Source organism: Stegastes partitus, unplaced genomic scaffold, assembly GCF_000690725.1.
Source record: "Stegastes partitus isolate 25-593 unplaced genomic scaffold, Stegastes_partitus-1.0.2 Scaffold213, whole genome shotgun sequence".
In the NCBI taxonomy this organism is placed as follows: Eukaryota; Metazoa; Chordata; class Actinopteri; family Pomacentridae; genus Stegastes; species Stegastes partitus.
The window spans coordinates 524,742-541,761 of record NW_007577944.1 but is presented as its reverse complement, the minus strand read 5'-3'; the positions used below and the strand labels follow the sequence as shown (position 1 = coordinate 541,761).

General features: G+C 45.1%; 1 protein-coding gene across 2 annotated transcripts in view; it reads right to left on the bottom strand.

The window, feature by feature from the left end:
* The window catches only part of enpp6 (ectonucleotide pyrophosphatase/phosphodiesterase 6), a 38,941-nt gene that overhangs the window by 11,621 nt on the left and 10,300 nt on the right, over positions 1-17,020 (bottom strand). The window contains exons 1-3 of one of the 2 annotated variants that reach the window (XM_008280918.1): positions 13,849-16,310; positions 13,587-13,772; positions 6,989-7,100 (exon numbers count right to left, since the gene is read on the bottom strand). In XM_008280918.1, the coding sequence (XP_008279140.1) occupies positions 6,989-7,100; positions 13,587-13,772; positions 13,849-13,891 (341 nt within the window). In that variant the 5' untranslated portion in view covers positions 13,892-16,310. Of the gene's footprint in view, positions 1-6,988; positions 7,101-13,586; positions 13,773-13,848; positions 16,311-17,020 lie in introns of those variants that run through there. The other variant, XM_008280917.1, reaches the window with a different exon arrangement.

The window sequence follows — 17,020 nt, the reverse complement described above, 5'->3', positions numbered from 1 at the left end:
AAGAACTATTTAGAGCAGAAGCAGGCAACTGGTATTCTATCGGTAATGGAGTGGCCAGCGCAGTCACCAGATCTGAACCCCATTGAGCTGTTGTGGGAGCAGCTTGACCGTATGGTACGCAAGAAGTGCCCATCCAACCAATCCAACTTGTGGGAGCTGCTTCTAGAAGCGTGGGGTGCAATTTCTCCAGATTACCTCAACAAATTAGCAGCTAGAATGCCAAAGGTCTGCAATGCTGTAATTGCTGCAAATGGAGGATTCTTTGACGAAAGCAAAGTTTGATGTAAAAAAAAAATGTATTTCAAATACAAATCATTATTTCTAACCTTGTCAATGTCTTGACTCTATTTTCTATTCATTTCACAACGTATGGTGGTGAATAAGTGTGACTTTTCATGGAAAACACAAAATTGTTTGGGTGACCCCAAACTTTTGAACGGAAGTGTACATAGAATACACATCACAGTAAACATTAAACCACAAGTAACTTTAACTGTGTATTCCCGCTAAACTGGAGGCATTGAACAATAGGATTAAGGGTTTTGTTTTGAAGTTTTCAATCTTGGTCATTTAACAGGAAACACATATCTGAGGGGATTTCATGCATCAGAGTGTCTAATATTACTCTTTAAATCCCTCAATCACTAGTACTGAGTCTGGCTACCCCTGACACGATCAATCAGACATGGTGGCATACTGTCCACCAGCTGGTTGATGGTGTCAATGGGCAGGACGTCCCACTCTTCAGTCACATCCTGAAGTCAGAACTGGTTCCACCTGGTAACTGGGACTCAGTACATAATCATTGCACCTGGTCACAGTGATTACTGATGTGTAGAAATAGAAATAAAAAGAGGAATATGTCTGATTATGCAAGGTGACTTGGTGGTTAGCACCGTTGCCTCGCAACTAGAAGGTCGCTGGTTTGCGTCCCGGTGAGGACACCCGGGATATTTCTGCGTGGAGTTTGCATGTTCTCTCCGTGCAGCGTGGGTTGTCTCCGGGTTCTCTGGCTTCCTCCCACAGTCCAGAAACATGTTGAGGTCAATTGGTGATTCTAAATTGTCCGTAGGTGTGAATGTGAGTGTGCTTAGTTGTCTCTCTCTAGCCCTGTGATAGACTGGTTACCTGTCCAGGGTGTCCCCTGCCTTCACCCTTTTTGTTTTTTTTTTTGACATGTCCGGTCCAGCATCATAGCAAGCAGAATGATGACCTGAATGCTGTGTTGTGCTGAACAGATTTACTTTGCCAAGGGGAGCTTTACAAATATAAGGCCCCTCTTGATAGCCTGATTTTTATTTATTTATGTATGTATTCATTCTATTTTATTTTGTTCATTTATTTTGGATGCTGGATTCTTACTGAATTACATGTCATATTGCTGGACCTGAAAGAGGAAAAAGAAAAGTGTACAGTCCAAAGAAGTGCAAGAAAGAGTTAAAGGAAAATAGAAGAAAACAAAAAAAAACAAATACACCACAATCTATCTACACCTGTATTAACACAATCTATCTACACCTGTACTAACACACAGCAGAAACGATCTGACAACTTTTGTGGGAAAACAGGGCCGACAATCATCAAGAGCACCTGCAAGAGATGCGGAAGCTGAGAAAACCTAAATCTCAACGACTGCCAGAGCAGCAAGATCTATACATGCACACATTGATGAGAGTAGGCAAAGAAACACAGAAGAAAAAAAAAAGCAAAAGCAAACCACATATGTCAGAAGAAATAAAGAAATGAAATAAACAAAGCAGACCAAGGTAGATATCAGTACGGACAATGCAGCGTCATTTTACAGAATGTGTGGAGTAAGGAGTGTTCACACATGAGTGCAGCCATGCGAGTGAAACCATGCGTGGGCAACCGAGCCCCTGCAAAGGACAGATGCAAACCAAGAGAGCCCCAAGACCCAGGCCATCAGCAGCAATCCCGGAGTGCGAATCCCAGCCACCGCACCACTGAGGCGAACGTGCATCCCCCCAGACGGCGGCAGAGAAAGGCCGCAGCCAGAGCCCACCACGGCCGCGGGGCAGAGGCCCCAGCGGGCCAAAACCAGCAGCTGTCGACCTCACCAGGCACCAGCCATCCCGGGTGGGCCAAGCACAGGGCCCAGGGCCGCACGAGCCCAAGAGCCACCCCCACCACCCCATTCCAGGCAGAAGGCCTACCAAGAGCCCGGGAGGAGCTAGTGAGTTTTATCAATTCTGACAGTTTTCCAGATTGTATTGTGATATTGGGTAAATTTTGCAAGATACAGTTAATAGGTAGAGCTGTGGTCTTAGACCAGTTAATGGAGTAGTCAGAAATGGATGAGAATTTGTTAATGACTCTGATTGTCTGGGAGAGAGACATTTGTGAATTTTGGAGGAAAAGTAATACATCATCTGCATAAAGACTTATTTTATGTTCTATGCGTTTGGTAGAGATTCCTTTAATTTCTTTATCCTGTCTTATGGCAGCTGCTAAGGGATCAATAAAAATGGCAAAAAGTGAGGGAGAGAGTGGGCAGCCCTGTCTGGTGCCACGCTGCAAACAGAAGCTTGGAGACGTATGGTCATTGGTCCTCACACATGCCTTTGGGTTGTTATATAATATTCTGATCCAGTCTATGAAGCATGGTCCAAACCCAAACTTATTTTATGTTTTAAATAGATATTTCCAGTTGACTCGGTCAAAAGCTTTTTCTGCATCTAAAGAAATTATTGCAGATTCCAGATTATGTAGGCTAGAATAATCTATTAGATTAACTAATCTGCGTGTATCAGTAGAAGAATGTCTACCTTTAATAAAACCTGTTTGGTCAGGATGTATTATGAGAGTGGTTACTTTTTCTATCCTCCTAGCAAGAGCTTTACTGATTATTTTAAGATCTACATTTATTAATGAAACTGGACGATAGCTGGATGGAAGTGTGGGGTCTTTCCCCGGTTTTAATAATAAAGTAATGGTGGCTAAATTCATATTTGAGGGTATCTCTTTTTTGTCCTTTACTTCTACTATCATTTTGTAAAAAGAGGGTGCCAGCATTGTCCAAAATTCTTTGTAGAATTCTGCTGGATAGCCATCAGGACCTCGAGCTTTATTATTAGGCATATGCTGGAGAGCTTCCTGGAGTTCACTTATTGAAAGTGGTAAATCCAGAGCCATCCTGTTTTCCTGTTGCAATTTGGGAAGATTAGTATTACAAAGAAATTGATCAATATTCTCATCCGTTATGTTTTATATAATGCTTTATAAAAATCTCTAAAAATGTTATTTATCTTGTCAGGGTCGAGGCTGATATTTCCTTCTGGATCTTTGACAGAGGAGATTGTTGTTTTCCCCTTGTTTGTTTTTAATTGATTAGCCAGAAACCTTCTGGATTTGTTACCATGATCGAAATTTTCCAAGCGAAGTCTTTGCACCAAGAATTGTGTTTTTTTTAATCTAGTATTTCATTAAGTTCAAGTTTAGCTTTCCTTATATTGTTCAGTGTGTGTTCTTCTGGGGAGACATGGAAGGCATCTTCCAGTGATTTAATTCTAATTTCTAACTCTGACATTCTTGAAGCCTCTTTGCGTTTTTTGTGAGAAGAGAAGGCATTGATTTTCCCTCGCAATACTGCTTTTCCTGCTTCCCAAAGAACATACGCTGGAGTCTCTGGCAAGTTGTTATTTTCTAAATAGATGGACCATTCTCTTTTAAGATGGCTGATAAACTCAGAGTCTTTAAGCAATGATGTATTAAATTTCCAGTTTCTAATTGATGGTTTATTGTTCTTATTTTTTAGAGTAAATGTTACTGGAGCGTGATCGCTGACAGCAATGGAATGAATTTTGATTTCTGAGATGTCACTGACCAGCGAGCAGCTAGTTAAGAAATAATCCAATCTAGAATAAGAACGGTGAACTGAGGAGAAATACGTATATTCTCTTTTGGTGGGATGGTGAGACTGCCACGCATCACAGAGACCAAACTCTTTCATATATTGCTCAACAATTTCTGAGAATTGCCAAATTCGATGATTTCCTGCAGTACTGAGTCGGTCCATTCCTGGATCACAAACCATATTGAAGTCCCCCCCCTATAATTAATGTATGATCTGAGTGATCATAGAGTGAAGTAAAAAAGGAATGAAAAAAGGAGGGGTCATCAACATTTGGTCCATATATATTTGCAATGCATAATTTAACATTATGAATAGATAATGTAACAACAATAAATCTACCTTCTGGGTCTATGATTGCGTTATCAATGTCAAAGTTTAATCTTCTATTAATTAGAACAGCTACTCCTCTCTGCCTAGAATTGTAACATGCTGAGTACACATGTGGAAACTGTACTGTCTGAAGAAGATCTATTGATGAATTTGCTAAATTAATTTCCTGTAATAGGACAATGTCTGCCTTTAATTCCTGCAGCCGATTGGAACTTTTCAACCTCTTTTCCCTTGTACCAGCTCCACGCACATTCCAAGTGACAAACCTCATCCAGTAACTGAAATGAGTGTTACATGCATGTTAATAAAGCTGCGTCCATGTGCACCCCATTGCATGTTTGTGTGCACGTGTGCATGCCAACTGAGTATGCGTTTGTGTGCACTGTGCAAAGCTCTGCTGTGCGTCCACCAGCTGTGCCTGATGTGTATGTGTGCACCGCGGCTCGGGTTAATATAGAAACACGTGGGATTACAGTTAATCGTGAGAAAGTGAGATGGAAGAAAAGTGAAAGGTGGAAAGAGTGACAGTGTCAGAAAAAACAAATACTTAAAAAAACACATCCGTGTTGCAAGCACTGTAGTGGAGATGGCAGTGAGTTTAGCATTTAATTAGCTATATGATAATATATGGCAGTGTGATATATTGACATTCTGTAAGGAGGTTAATATAAGAGCATGAAGGCACACAGAACCTGAGATCAGTAAAGCCAAGGCATGATGTCCGGGTCGCGGTACAGCTGTCCGTTAATAAATAACTTATCCACCGCGATGACAGCTCGGGCGCCGTCGGCGAGGAATCTCTTCCTGATGGGAAACAAGACTCTCCGGCGGTCCAGGATCTCTCGAGGATAATGGTCATTCACATCGAAGTTTGTCCCCTTCAGCTCCCGACCCTGGTTCTTCACCTGCTCCTTCTGTTTGAAGTTGACAAACTTTGCCACAATCGGTCTCGGTCTATGCGCTCCCGGTCTCCGAGCTCCCAAACGGTGAACCCGATGAAAAGAAATGTTGCTCACCGTTTCTTCTGGAAGCTTCAGGTGAGTGCTGATGAAATCCGTGACCGTCTTCTCGGGGTCCTCCTCCGCTTGTTCTGGGATTCCTGCAAATATCAGATTATCATGCTCATGCTTTGTGCCTGGAGATCGATGATCGGCTCTTTGACTTTTTTGTTTTCTCCGGAGAGTCGGGTCATCCCATCAGTGAGGGATTTTACCAACTCTGGCGTTCTCTGCCACCAGCGTCTCCACCTGCTTCTGGCTGAACTCTAGTGATTCCCGTAATGCTTGAAACTCCTTGTGGAGAATCTCTAGCAGGCATAAACGGCCGTCAAGACTGCTTAATTTCTTATCTATAGAGATAAGAACTGGACTATTTTTAGGCGGCAAGATGACTCCTGGTGAGTCTTCATTGCGGAGTCTCTTCGGCTTTTCCATGACGATCCTGTCATAGCACTCGTCTGTGTAGTCCGTCAGGCTGGCCAGATCTTCTCCGTCTTCCTCCAGAGTGAACCTTAAAAGACACTAAGTTTCTTTCTTTTCAAAATTTAAAGCTAGATTGGCAAACATAGGTTTACTGAATGTATGAATGACTGAATTAGCGCGCCTTGTTTGAATCTGCCGTCTCACAGGATCTGCGTCACGACAACGTCATGTGTCTCACAGGAACTTCGTCACCTCAATCCGCCAATCCTGCCTTCACCCTGAGTCAGCTGGGATAGACTCCAGCCCTCCATGACCCTAGTGAGGATTAAGGTGTAGAGATGATGGATGGATGGATACTTAGATAGCAAGATAGAAGATAGTTATTGAACTCATATTTCCTTTTACAGTTGTAGAACCAAAATTACAAAATAAAACAAAATTAAAACCATTTATTATTTACGTGTTCTTCCATTATGTGCTGTTTAATTGTTAAAAATAATTTTACATTCATTAAAACATGCAATTATTTTCACTTTAATTTTCTCAGCAGTCATACACTGTGTGTCAGCCATGATGTCAAAGTGGGGCTAGTTCGTCTCACACTAGCCTCTGTAAGGCAATGTAGTCTCTAATTGAACTTTTTTTTTAACAGTTTTTCAGAAAAAAATTAGGTTTACTTTCCTTGCTGTTAAACAACAATCGCTTCACGATTGTAGGAAAGAAGACTACAGATGATGTAAAACAAAAAATAAAGAAGAACTTTGGATTGTTGGGCTCTCTGTTCTAAGTTTGAAATGACATGTTGTGAATCATGCATCCATCCATCCATCCATCCATCCATCATCTCTACACCTTCATCCTCACTAGGGTCATGGGGGGCTGGAGTTTATCCCAGCTGACTCAGGGTGAAGGCAGTTTCACCTGGACAGGTAACCAGTCTATCACAGGACTACACTTAGAGACAGACAACCAAGCACACTCACATTCACACCTACGGACAATTTACTATCACCAGTTAACCTCAACATGTTTCTGGACTGTGGAAAGAAGCCAGAGAACCCAGAGAGAATCTACGCTGCACGGGGAGAACATGGAGACTCCACGCAGAAAGATCCTGGGTGTCCTCACCGGGACGCAAACCGGTGACCTTCTAGCTGCAAGGCAACGGTGCTAACCACCGAGCCAACTTGCAGCCCCTGTTGTGAATCAGTGAAAAAATAAATAAAATTGAACTGAATTAAAACTTGAAGTCATGTTTTTTTGTTTGTGTTTTTTTTTTTTTTTTTTACATAATAGCTGAATATAAGCCACAAATCAAAGGACATCCCAGAACATAGCAAGGTGCAGGTCATTCTCTTGTTACCTCAAGATGTTGAGAGCATTACTTATTGAGTCTGTCAGGTTCTTCTCTGATGGGTTGTACACATATTCCTCACAGAATGATGGACGGACACCTAGAATCTCCACCTCACAGCCTAAAAACAAATACATGACATCACCGCATTATGTAGACAGTTTTTAAATTAATTAACCACACATAGACAGCATGTCATACTATCTGTAGCTAATATGGTCTTAAATGACTACTGGTCAACACAATGTTTATATCAGGCTATTAGAGTAATCTGCACAAATCAATTGTCAAAAATCGCCTTGAAAAGAAGGAAATTAGACTGAAGTTAAAAGATTACTCTTATAAATCAGTTTTATAAAACACACTGAACCATCAGTTTGATATACTTTTTTTTGGCCTTTATTAGATAGGACATTCAAAAGAAAGACAGGAAAGCTGGGGAGGAGAATGGGGTAGGACTTGCAGTAAAGGACCATGAGCTGGATTTGAACCCATGGCCGCTGCATCAGAGACTATAACCCCTGTACATGGGATGCCAGCTCAACCAGGTGAGCTAAAGCAGTGGCCCAATATACTAATTTTTAATTAAATTATTAACCATAACCAAATCACCACATAAATAGCTTGGTTGAAGTACTTGGAGTTTACATAGCAGAGGTTGGCTGCATTCCCTCTGATTCAACATTAATTAGATCAGCAGATATACACAAAACATTTATTAAAGAAAATGAAGGAAAACACACAATATCTACAAAATACCTAAACTACATGTACTCACAGGAGGAATAACGAGTGTGCATATGTGTGTATGTGCATGTCTCTTTGTTTTGAAAAAAAAAGAGGATATTAGTTTTTATGCAAGGCCCTGTGTCTGTGTGCAGCCTAAGTAACATCAACTTCACCATGTGGTGGAGCAAAACACCCAGGGACTTAATCCCACAGCAGTGTGTGTGGACACCCAATTGTCACAGTGCATAAAAGGATATGAGTTTCACTGTGTGTGTCCTTGTTAGCCGGTGGTTCCTGTGGTTCGACCATTGGTGTGCAGGTCTGGAAGAGTTAAAGTGCTGAAGATAATTAGCAGTCTTTGCTGTGGAGGTTTCTAATGCTGCAGGGGGAGGCAACCAGACGCTCCTTTGTTTTCTAATGAGCTCTGTTGGTCCTTTTGCTCATGCAGGAAACGGGCAGACTTTGTGTCATGGCTGCTGGGCTTGCTAAACTCAGTTTCACTCAGTAAGCGACGCGTACCTGCTTATGAGGGACTTCCAGGCACGGTTTCACTGCCCTGCTGGCGAGAGCAGGTGAGTGACAGAGGACGTGGGGCCTCATGCACAAAGACTTGCGTGGATTTTATACTGAAACCTGTCGTACACTTTAATCCTGAAAACTGCGTACGCACAAAAAAATCCAGATGAACGAAAGTGAGCGTACGCCGGAATCCAAGCACATTTCCTTTGTACATCCCACTCAGCGTGGAATTGACCGCACATGTTGGAGTACCAGACTCCTCCCTCTCCACACCCCCAATTTAAATATGCAAATTAGCATAAATAGGGCTGACAGGTGGGATTCCCCTCTCTGCAAGATCAGATAACAGTAACAAGGATGAACTCACCCTGTTTGAGCAGAGAGTCGCCGCTATTGTGGGTGACGTTGCTGTCACAGGAGTGGTGGGAGCACAGGTAGGTCACTCAGATCACCCCCAAGGTAAATATTTATTGTGTAACTCACAGATTTATTCACTATATGGGTCATACAATAATCTGTTCGCAGCCAAACAAGATACAGGTTCTTGCGTAATCATGTCAGGATATCCATCCATCCATTATCTATACACCGCTTAATCCTGACTAGGGTCGGCGGGGGGCTGGAGTCTATCCCAGCCGACTTAGGGCGAAGGCAGGAGACACCCTGGACAGGTCACCAGTCTATCGCAGGGCCACACGTAGAGACAGACAACCAAGCACACTCACATTCACACCTACGGACAATTTAGAATCACCAATTAACCTCAACATGTTTTTGGACTGTGTGGGAGGAAGCTGGAGAACCCGGAGAGAACCCACGCTGCACGGGGAGAACATGCAAACTCCACGCAGAAAGATTCCGGTGCCCCCACCGGGACGCGAACCAGCAACCTTCTTGCTGCGAGGCAACAGTGCTACCAACTGCGCCACCCTGCAGCCCATGTCAGGATATCAAAGAGGAAATCAAAGCTTTGTCTCATGTCAAATTACTCAATTTATTATTTTCCAACAGACAATGAGGCAGGAGAAGACTGAGACACAGTCCCAGCCTCGTATCACAGACCCGCGGGATTCCTCCAGCCTCCCCGGCGTCAGCTGATCCGCCGCAACAGCCAGGTGCTGATGCCCGTCTGGGACGCACATTAACGCATGTCGGGGGGATTAATATGAGGACAATTAAATGACTTACTCACCAAGAAGCCACCCATCTCGCACCGTGCCAGCTTGTAGCCTGTTCTCAACCATACTGTTGGTCAGAATGTGTTTTGATCAAGGACGCCTCGCAACAATGTTACTTAATTGTATTTGCGCATCACAGATGATCTGTACATTGATTTATTTAAAAAGGCCTCCTGTTTACATAAACAAATGCATCTTGTGATGGTGCCTCTATAGCAATGTGTGTGCAGTCGATTACATCAGGAAAACCGGCCGTCGCTACAAATTGCACTGTCATGTCATCCTGTTCAACTGCAGTGTATGGGAATTTGATATATCTGGCTGACATTCGGATAGTTCCATCCCACACGGCTGACATGGCTCTGCTCACTGTCGACTGGCACAGTCCCGGTCGGTCGGCCAGCTCCCTCTGAAATTACCCTGTGGCTAGGAAGCCCAGTGTTGTCAGCACCTGTATGGGCACAGGTAGGACATTGCTCCTGGGCATGTTGCGCTCCAATAGTGGCCGCAGCTCCGTGCACAGTTCTAAGCGAATTGCCCTCGGGAACGTAAAGCGGCTGATGATCCAGTCGTCGTCCTGAGGTCTCTGGAAACCCGTTCTCTTGGCACTGCTCCATTGCCAATATCCTCCAACAGTACCAAAGCTGCCATCGTTGGTAACGGTATCTTCTGCACAATTTTATGTAAACTTTTATATCCGCTCATCTGATTGCAAACACCTGGGTGTGTTAATTGTTCGTCTAAGTGTCTCTGATGTGTATATCACTTTTTTTACATTGTTTTTTACATTTTTATATTCCCAGCATCGCCTCTAAGTGTCAACCACGGCTCAAAAGCAATAGAAACGTGCGTACGCCAGTCAAGAAGTTGTCGTGGAGGACCGTACATTTCCACGTTCATTTCACGCTTGATACATCTGAACATGAGCGTGCATAAGTGCGTACGCCAAGTATTTGTGCGTATGCACGCTTTGTACATGAGGCCCCTGGTGAGGAAAGAGCCAATGAGGCAACAACGGGTGCACTGCAGTTTTGTTTCCATTCTGCAGGTGGGTGGTCCAGGTGTCAGGTTACCGAAGGAGTATCAATGTGACCATTTGCCTTTCGGAGTAAAAATTCCATTTAATTCACAAAAATGAAGAAAGTCATTTGTGGAGCACCATGTGGTACCTACATATGACCCCGTTTGGTCACAGGATCACCCTTGATGTGTGATCCTGTGAGCACAAATGTATAGTCCACAGGTGAAACGTTCATTTGTCAGATCTCAGTGCCATCTACATTCAACCACAGGTGGACACGTATGCTGCATTAGCTGAGCATTCCAAGATGGCGCCGGTGAGTGTGGCAGCCATCGTACCTGCTCCAGCACCGTTGCAACTTTTTTAAAATTGTTACTTTTTTAAAAATCTTTTTGCTTTTATTTATCTTTTTGCATGGGATTCACCATGCCACGTCCTCGTCATATCAAATACAACAGAGACACACTGGTGAATATTGGTTTATCACCACATTACACAACTTTTACTGCCGATGCATCCTGGCCCAGCGAGATCCTGCAGGGGGCCCTCAACAACAACAACAACACAGGACACCGGCAGCGGCTGAAGTGGACAGCCCCGGTGGAGAGAGAAGTGTTGCGTTGATCTGACCAATCAGAGGCCACCCTGCAGGATGCCTTGGAGACAACAGACTGGGACATGTTCCAACGCAGCTCCAGTGATGACATCAGTTTGTTTATGGAGGCGATTGTGGTATATATTGGGAAACTAGTGGAGGACACTATCCCCAAAAGAACTATCAGGGAGTTTCCCCAATCAGAAGCCGTGGACGAACAAAGGCATGCGCGATGCTCTAAAGTCCCACACCGCCGTCTACAACACAAGACTCGCTACCGGAGACATGGGGCTGTACCGGGCCGCTACATACAGCGTCTGCAGAGCCGTGAGGGAGGCCAAGCAGAGGTATGGGGAGAAGCTGGAGTCACAGCTGCAGCAGAGGGACATCAGGGGACTGTGGCAGGGACTACGAACAGTGATGGACTACAAACCACACCGATGCCCATAGTGAGCTGACATCTCTCAGGCCGACGAACTCAACAACTTTTATGCCCGCTTCAAGACTCCTGGCCAAGAGGTGCGCATGCTGCCCAGCAGAGAGGAGGAGACGCACACCGTGACAGAGCATGATGTGAGGCGGATGCTTCAACGCGTGAATACCAGGAAAGCTGCAGGACCTGACGGTATAACTGGCCATGTCTTGAAAACCTGTGCCAACCAGCTTGCACCAGTGTTCACGGAAATACTCAACCTCTCGCTCTCCCAGTGCATTATCCCCAGGTGCTTTAAACAGTCTGTGATTGTTCCTGTCCCCAAGAAAGACTAGTCAAAACCTTCATCACCTCCTCCCTCCCTGGACCCCTTACAGTTGGCATACCAGCCAAACAGATTCAGAGACGACGCCATAAATCACCTGCTACACACAGCCCTGGCCCACCTGGACACTACGAAGGGGAATTATGTGCGAATGCTGTTCGTGGACTTCAGTTCAGCGTTCAACACCATAATCCCCTCCAGACTGGTCACTAAGCTGCAGGACCTCGGACTCACCTCCTCCCTGTGCAGTTGGGTCTACAGCTTTTTCACCAGCAGACCACAGGTGGTTTGAGTGGGGAATCACCTGTCCCCCTCAAGCACTCTGAACATCGGTGCCCCCCAGGGCTGTGTGCTGAGCCCTCTGCTGTACTCACTGTACACCAATGACTGCCTGTCCACATCAGACTCTAACACCATCATTAAGTTTGCTGACGACACAGCAGTGGGGGGTCTGATCTCCAACAACAACAAGGAGGACTATCTGATGGAGATCACCCACCTGGAGGACTGGTGCAGAGACAACAGCCTCCTCCTGAACGTCAGCAAGACTAAAGAGCTGATGGTGGATGACAGCAAAAAGCAGCAGCGGGCATACCACCCACTCAGGATCAGACAGAGGAGAAGCGAGTGGAGAGCTTTAAGTACCCGGGTGTTAACATCACACAGGTCCTGTCACATCAACACCCTGGTGAAGAAGGCTCAACAGCATCTCTACCTCCTCTGACGCCTGAGGGACTTTAAGTTCCCTCTCAAGGTGCTCAGGAACTTCTACACCTGCACCATTGAGAGTGTTCTGGCTGGGAGTGTCACCACCTGGATGGGCACCAGCACCCAGCAGGACTTCTTGGCCCTGAGGAGGGTGGTGCAGTGAGCCCACTCACCCTAGCCACAGACTGTTCTCTCTGCTGCCACCAGGCTGGCGTTACTGCTGCCTGAAGGCAAACACAGAGAGGATGAGGAGGAGCTTCAAAAATTCGGATTGCAAAACTGATGTCCAGATACCACCACAACTACCGAATATTCGGATGTTTGGGTCAAGCCCTAATATATATATATATTTCTTGTGTGTTTTATTCTTATTCTGATTATTGTTTTGGTGTGGAACAGGTGCAAAATACATTTTACTGTGTGTTATACTATGTATAACTGTATTTGTGACCAATAAAGGCCTTGAATCCTTAATTTCGTTGGTGTAGCATCTTGGACAGTTCATGTACTCATGGGCGTTTGTTGACTGTACCTATCTCGGTTTAGCATGAACAGTCATCAAGTTACAAAAAATAAATAGTACCAAGTCACAAAATAAAATGACCAACGATAGCACTGTGTCATGGATCCTTCAGAGACTCAGGTGCGAAGCAACTGAGACACAGCAAACCTAAGATAACAATGAATTTATTTATAAAAATATACATGTACAAATTTATGGAGGAAGCACTACCAAAACACAGAACAGATGGACAGGGAACATGATGGGGGAACATCCACAGCACAGGAGGTACAATGCAATACAAAAACCCGATTAAAACCTAACGTGAATATGGCAACCTGATAGATATATTTACAAAACGGGGATTTATTTACACAAGAGGCAGCAACCAGGACTTGGTGCAACCAAACTAGAAAAGCAGGAGAACTAGACTCAGGCAAATACGCACTCAGCGTAACAATTGACTCCTGCACATGGCGAATCATAGGAAAATAATGAGTACGGCTACAGATTGCCAGTGCAGCGAAAACAAGGCTGTGGTCAAGTTACATAGCTAAGCACAATACAAGACCCAACGAGAGAGAGCAGAAACTTAACTGATGATAGGGGAATGATGAGGAAGGAGGGTAGGCGGAGGTGGCATGGCTGTGGGGATGGCAAAAGCAGGTGCTGATTCCTGGTGGAGGTGTATGGTTCTGAATCCGGAGATGACCAGGTGACAACTGCATAAAATGCAGAAGTTCCAGGCATGCAGCAGACGGCGCAGGCGGGGAAGGTCAGGAACTAAGGCACAGAGAATACAAGTTAGTAATGAAGATCATAAAACTGAGCAAAAAGCTCAGGCCTGAGTAAGACTAACTGGAATCGTTTACGGTCCGGTGTCGAGTAGTGGTCTGAGTCATGCTTTTATGGCAGCAGGTTGAGTAGCTGCAGGTGGACCACTCCCCGCCGCAGGTGTGTTCACTCAGGTGATTATCCAGTCATCAGCACCTGCCAGCAATCCATGCACACACACCACGCTCACACCCACCTGGGGAAAAGGTAGAGAGAGACAAAGGAGGGGGAAGAGAGATACTGCCACTACACCACTTGGATGTGGAGGGCATGACAGACTGTGAAAATGAATGCTTTTAATAATGATGATGTTAAAACTTGTCTTCCAAATCTGGTGCATTGTTGCCTTGGAAATATGCATGCTCCAGATGTTTGTAATCATCTCTGAGATACTCATGTCAGGAATGTTTAATTTGGAGGGCTGCAATGAGATGATCTCAACAGCAGGAGAGGAGAATTCTTCTATCAGTGCTTGACAGAGCTCTTTGCAGTCATTTCTGACACTGGGATGCGGACACTTGTCACGGCGGATATTAGAACCCAGGTGCAGACACGAAAACAAACGGGGACTGGTTACAAGCATGACAAGGATTTATTAACAGACGACTCACAGCAACACAATCAGGGAGGATAACTAAATGAAAAAGCTTCGTAACACAAGTAACCAACACAACAGAATTGGGAGCTGTAGAAATTAATACAAAAAAAACTGTGCCAAGACAAAACAGGGTTACTCATGGGGACAGGGGATTCAACTAGAAACGGCAGGCTGTGGGCTGTGGGGAGGCTCAGGGTGGCGAGTGAGGTTGCCAGAGCGTGGCTGGGTACCACGTGGTCTGCCAAGACAGCGGGGTGGCCCTAGGCAGTGTTTGTGTTGCTGATGCGGGGCGGTTAGGCGTTAACAGTTTGGGGAAGGCAGGCAGGAGATAGGTTGGGGACCAGCAGGAAAACAAAGCATCAGTGTCTACAATCTGGCCGGGAATGGAGAAATGAGCCGAGCTTTTATGGGTCTGGGTGCTTGTACACGTGAGCCGATCCCCGCACAGCTGTCTCCAATGCCTGCAAAAATCACTCACACGCTGCAGACACGACAACAATGGCTGGACAGAGAGCGAGGGAAGCCGAGCAAGAGGGAGAGGGAGAGGGAGAGGGGGCTGAGGCTGAGGCGGGGGTCCTGACAACACTGGATAAACTTGTGAACAGTTTTGGAGCTGGTTATGTACACAAGTTTAATTTACTCCCTTTGGGTTGCATGGGGCAAGTCCATTGGGTAATAATCCAGTTCCCTAAAATAATTATCAGTGTGGTGATCAGTTTTCAGGAGCAAATGGTTCCATGTCTTTAGCTCTAAGCTCAAGCTCTTCAAGGCAAAGACACTGTGAGGTCTTTTCAAGTTAAAGCGAGACTAAGCTAGTGTTGGAACAAACATGTGCCTCATGTGCTGCAGTTCTCTTTGGTTGAGAGGCAGATGAAAGCAACTGTCGTCACTCTCATAGCAGCTCAAAGAGGAGCTGCAGTAGCGTGGAGAGAGGGGTTATAAATATTGGGCTAGTAACTAACCCCTGAACAATCTGCGCACAAGTGCATACTGGAGAGGGCACTTCATCATTGCCACAACATCGCAACGGAATCAACATGAAGAGATAGTAGTCACCATTCATAAGCTTACACTCGATTAGCGTGGAGTGTGGTGCCAGGGGCTAATTTGATGGTCAATTAGGTGCTGTCTCGCCACTTTCACTTGCCTCTTTGGATGCACGTGGCTTACGGAGTTATCAAGACAAGTGGACAGTAAATCCTGTACCTACAAAAACAAAATAAAAACCCACAATTCGACTCAGATGCTGGAATGTACGGACTGATAACATCAATGAAACTGATGATGCTTGCAAAGCAGCAGTAATCAACTGAGAACTCCTACGCTTGAATGTCGATATCGTTGCCCTCTAGGAAACCCGACTTGCAAACTTTGCCAAGATCCATAAAGACAACTACCGTGTTATTTCTATCAAGGCAAACGCTCAGAAGATACACTGGAGACGGTGTTGGCATTGCTGTGAAAAACAGCCTGCTAAACACAACTGACCCTCTAGCTGCAGGTACTGAGAGAATCTTATCTCTTTACCTCAGAACCATGTCAGTCTGATAAGTGTTTATGCCCCAACACTCTATGCTACTGCTGAAATCAAAGACGATTTCCACGAACAACTTCTTGAAGTCATCCAAGCTGTCCCACCAAGCAAGCAACTTCTGCTCCTGCTGATCAAGAACAGCCAAAGTTTGCTTGAGCTATGCACTTTCACCAGCTTGTGCATTACAAACAACCACTTTCAAACCAAACCTGAGTACAAAGTATCTTGGACGTACCCATGCTCAAAACTGTGGCATCAATTAGATCTAGTTGCCACAAGGTGATACCACCTGAAGAACATCCTGCTGACTTGCTCCGAGCACAGTGCTGACTGCAACAACGACCACTCACTTGTCTGCCGCACTCTCAGACTGCAGCCAAAAGCATGCCAGTTTGCCATACCATTTCTCAAAGCGCCAATAAATGTCAGTGCAATTGGTAGCAAGTCTGGCCATTTCACAAAAGATCTGGAAGTGGCCCTGCCAGCAGAACATGCTCAAGGTGGTGACCGGGAGCAATGGAGATAGCTGAGAAGTGCCATTTACACCACATCCCTGGCAACACTTGGCAGGAAAAAAAATGACTGGTTTGAAACCCACTCTCAAACACTGTCCGGAGTCCTGGAGAACAAAAGGCAAGCACTGCTGAAGTACAAGAACTGCCCAACTCGATTAATACTGCAAAAGCACTGTCTCAGAGAACATTGAGATCATGAGCAAATGAATACTGGAACGAGCACTTTAGCAACATCCAAAAAACTGTTGACTTTGGCAACATTCACGGTGTCGATCAGAGTATCAAGATGGCTGTTGGACTTTCACTGGAAAAACCAGTGCCTCTGAAATCCAAAAGTGGCAACCTCCTGAAGGAAAAGGATGAACAACAAGAGAGGTGGATGGAGCACTACTCAGATTTGTACTCCACAGAACGCTACATCAATGACGCTGCACTGGATTCATGTAGGCCTCTTCCAGTCATGGAGGAGCTTGAAAGTGTCCCATCCTTGAAAGAACTCAGTGATGCCATCAACATGCTAACTTGTGGTAAGGTGCCAGGATTGAAAGTG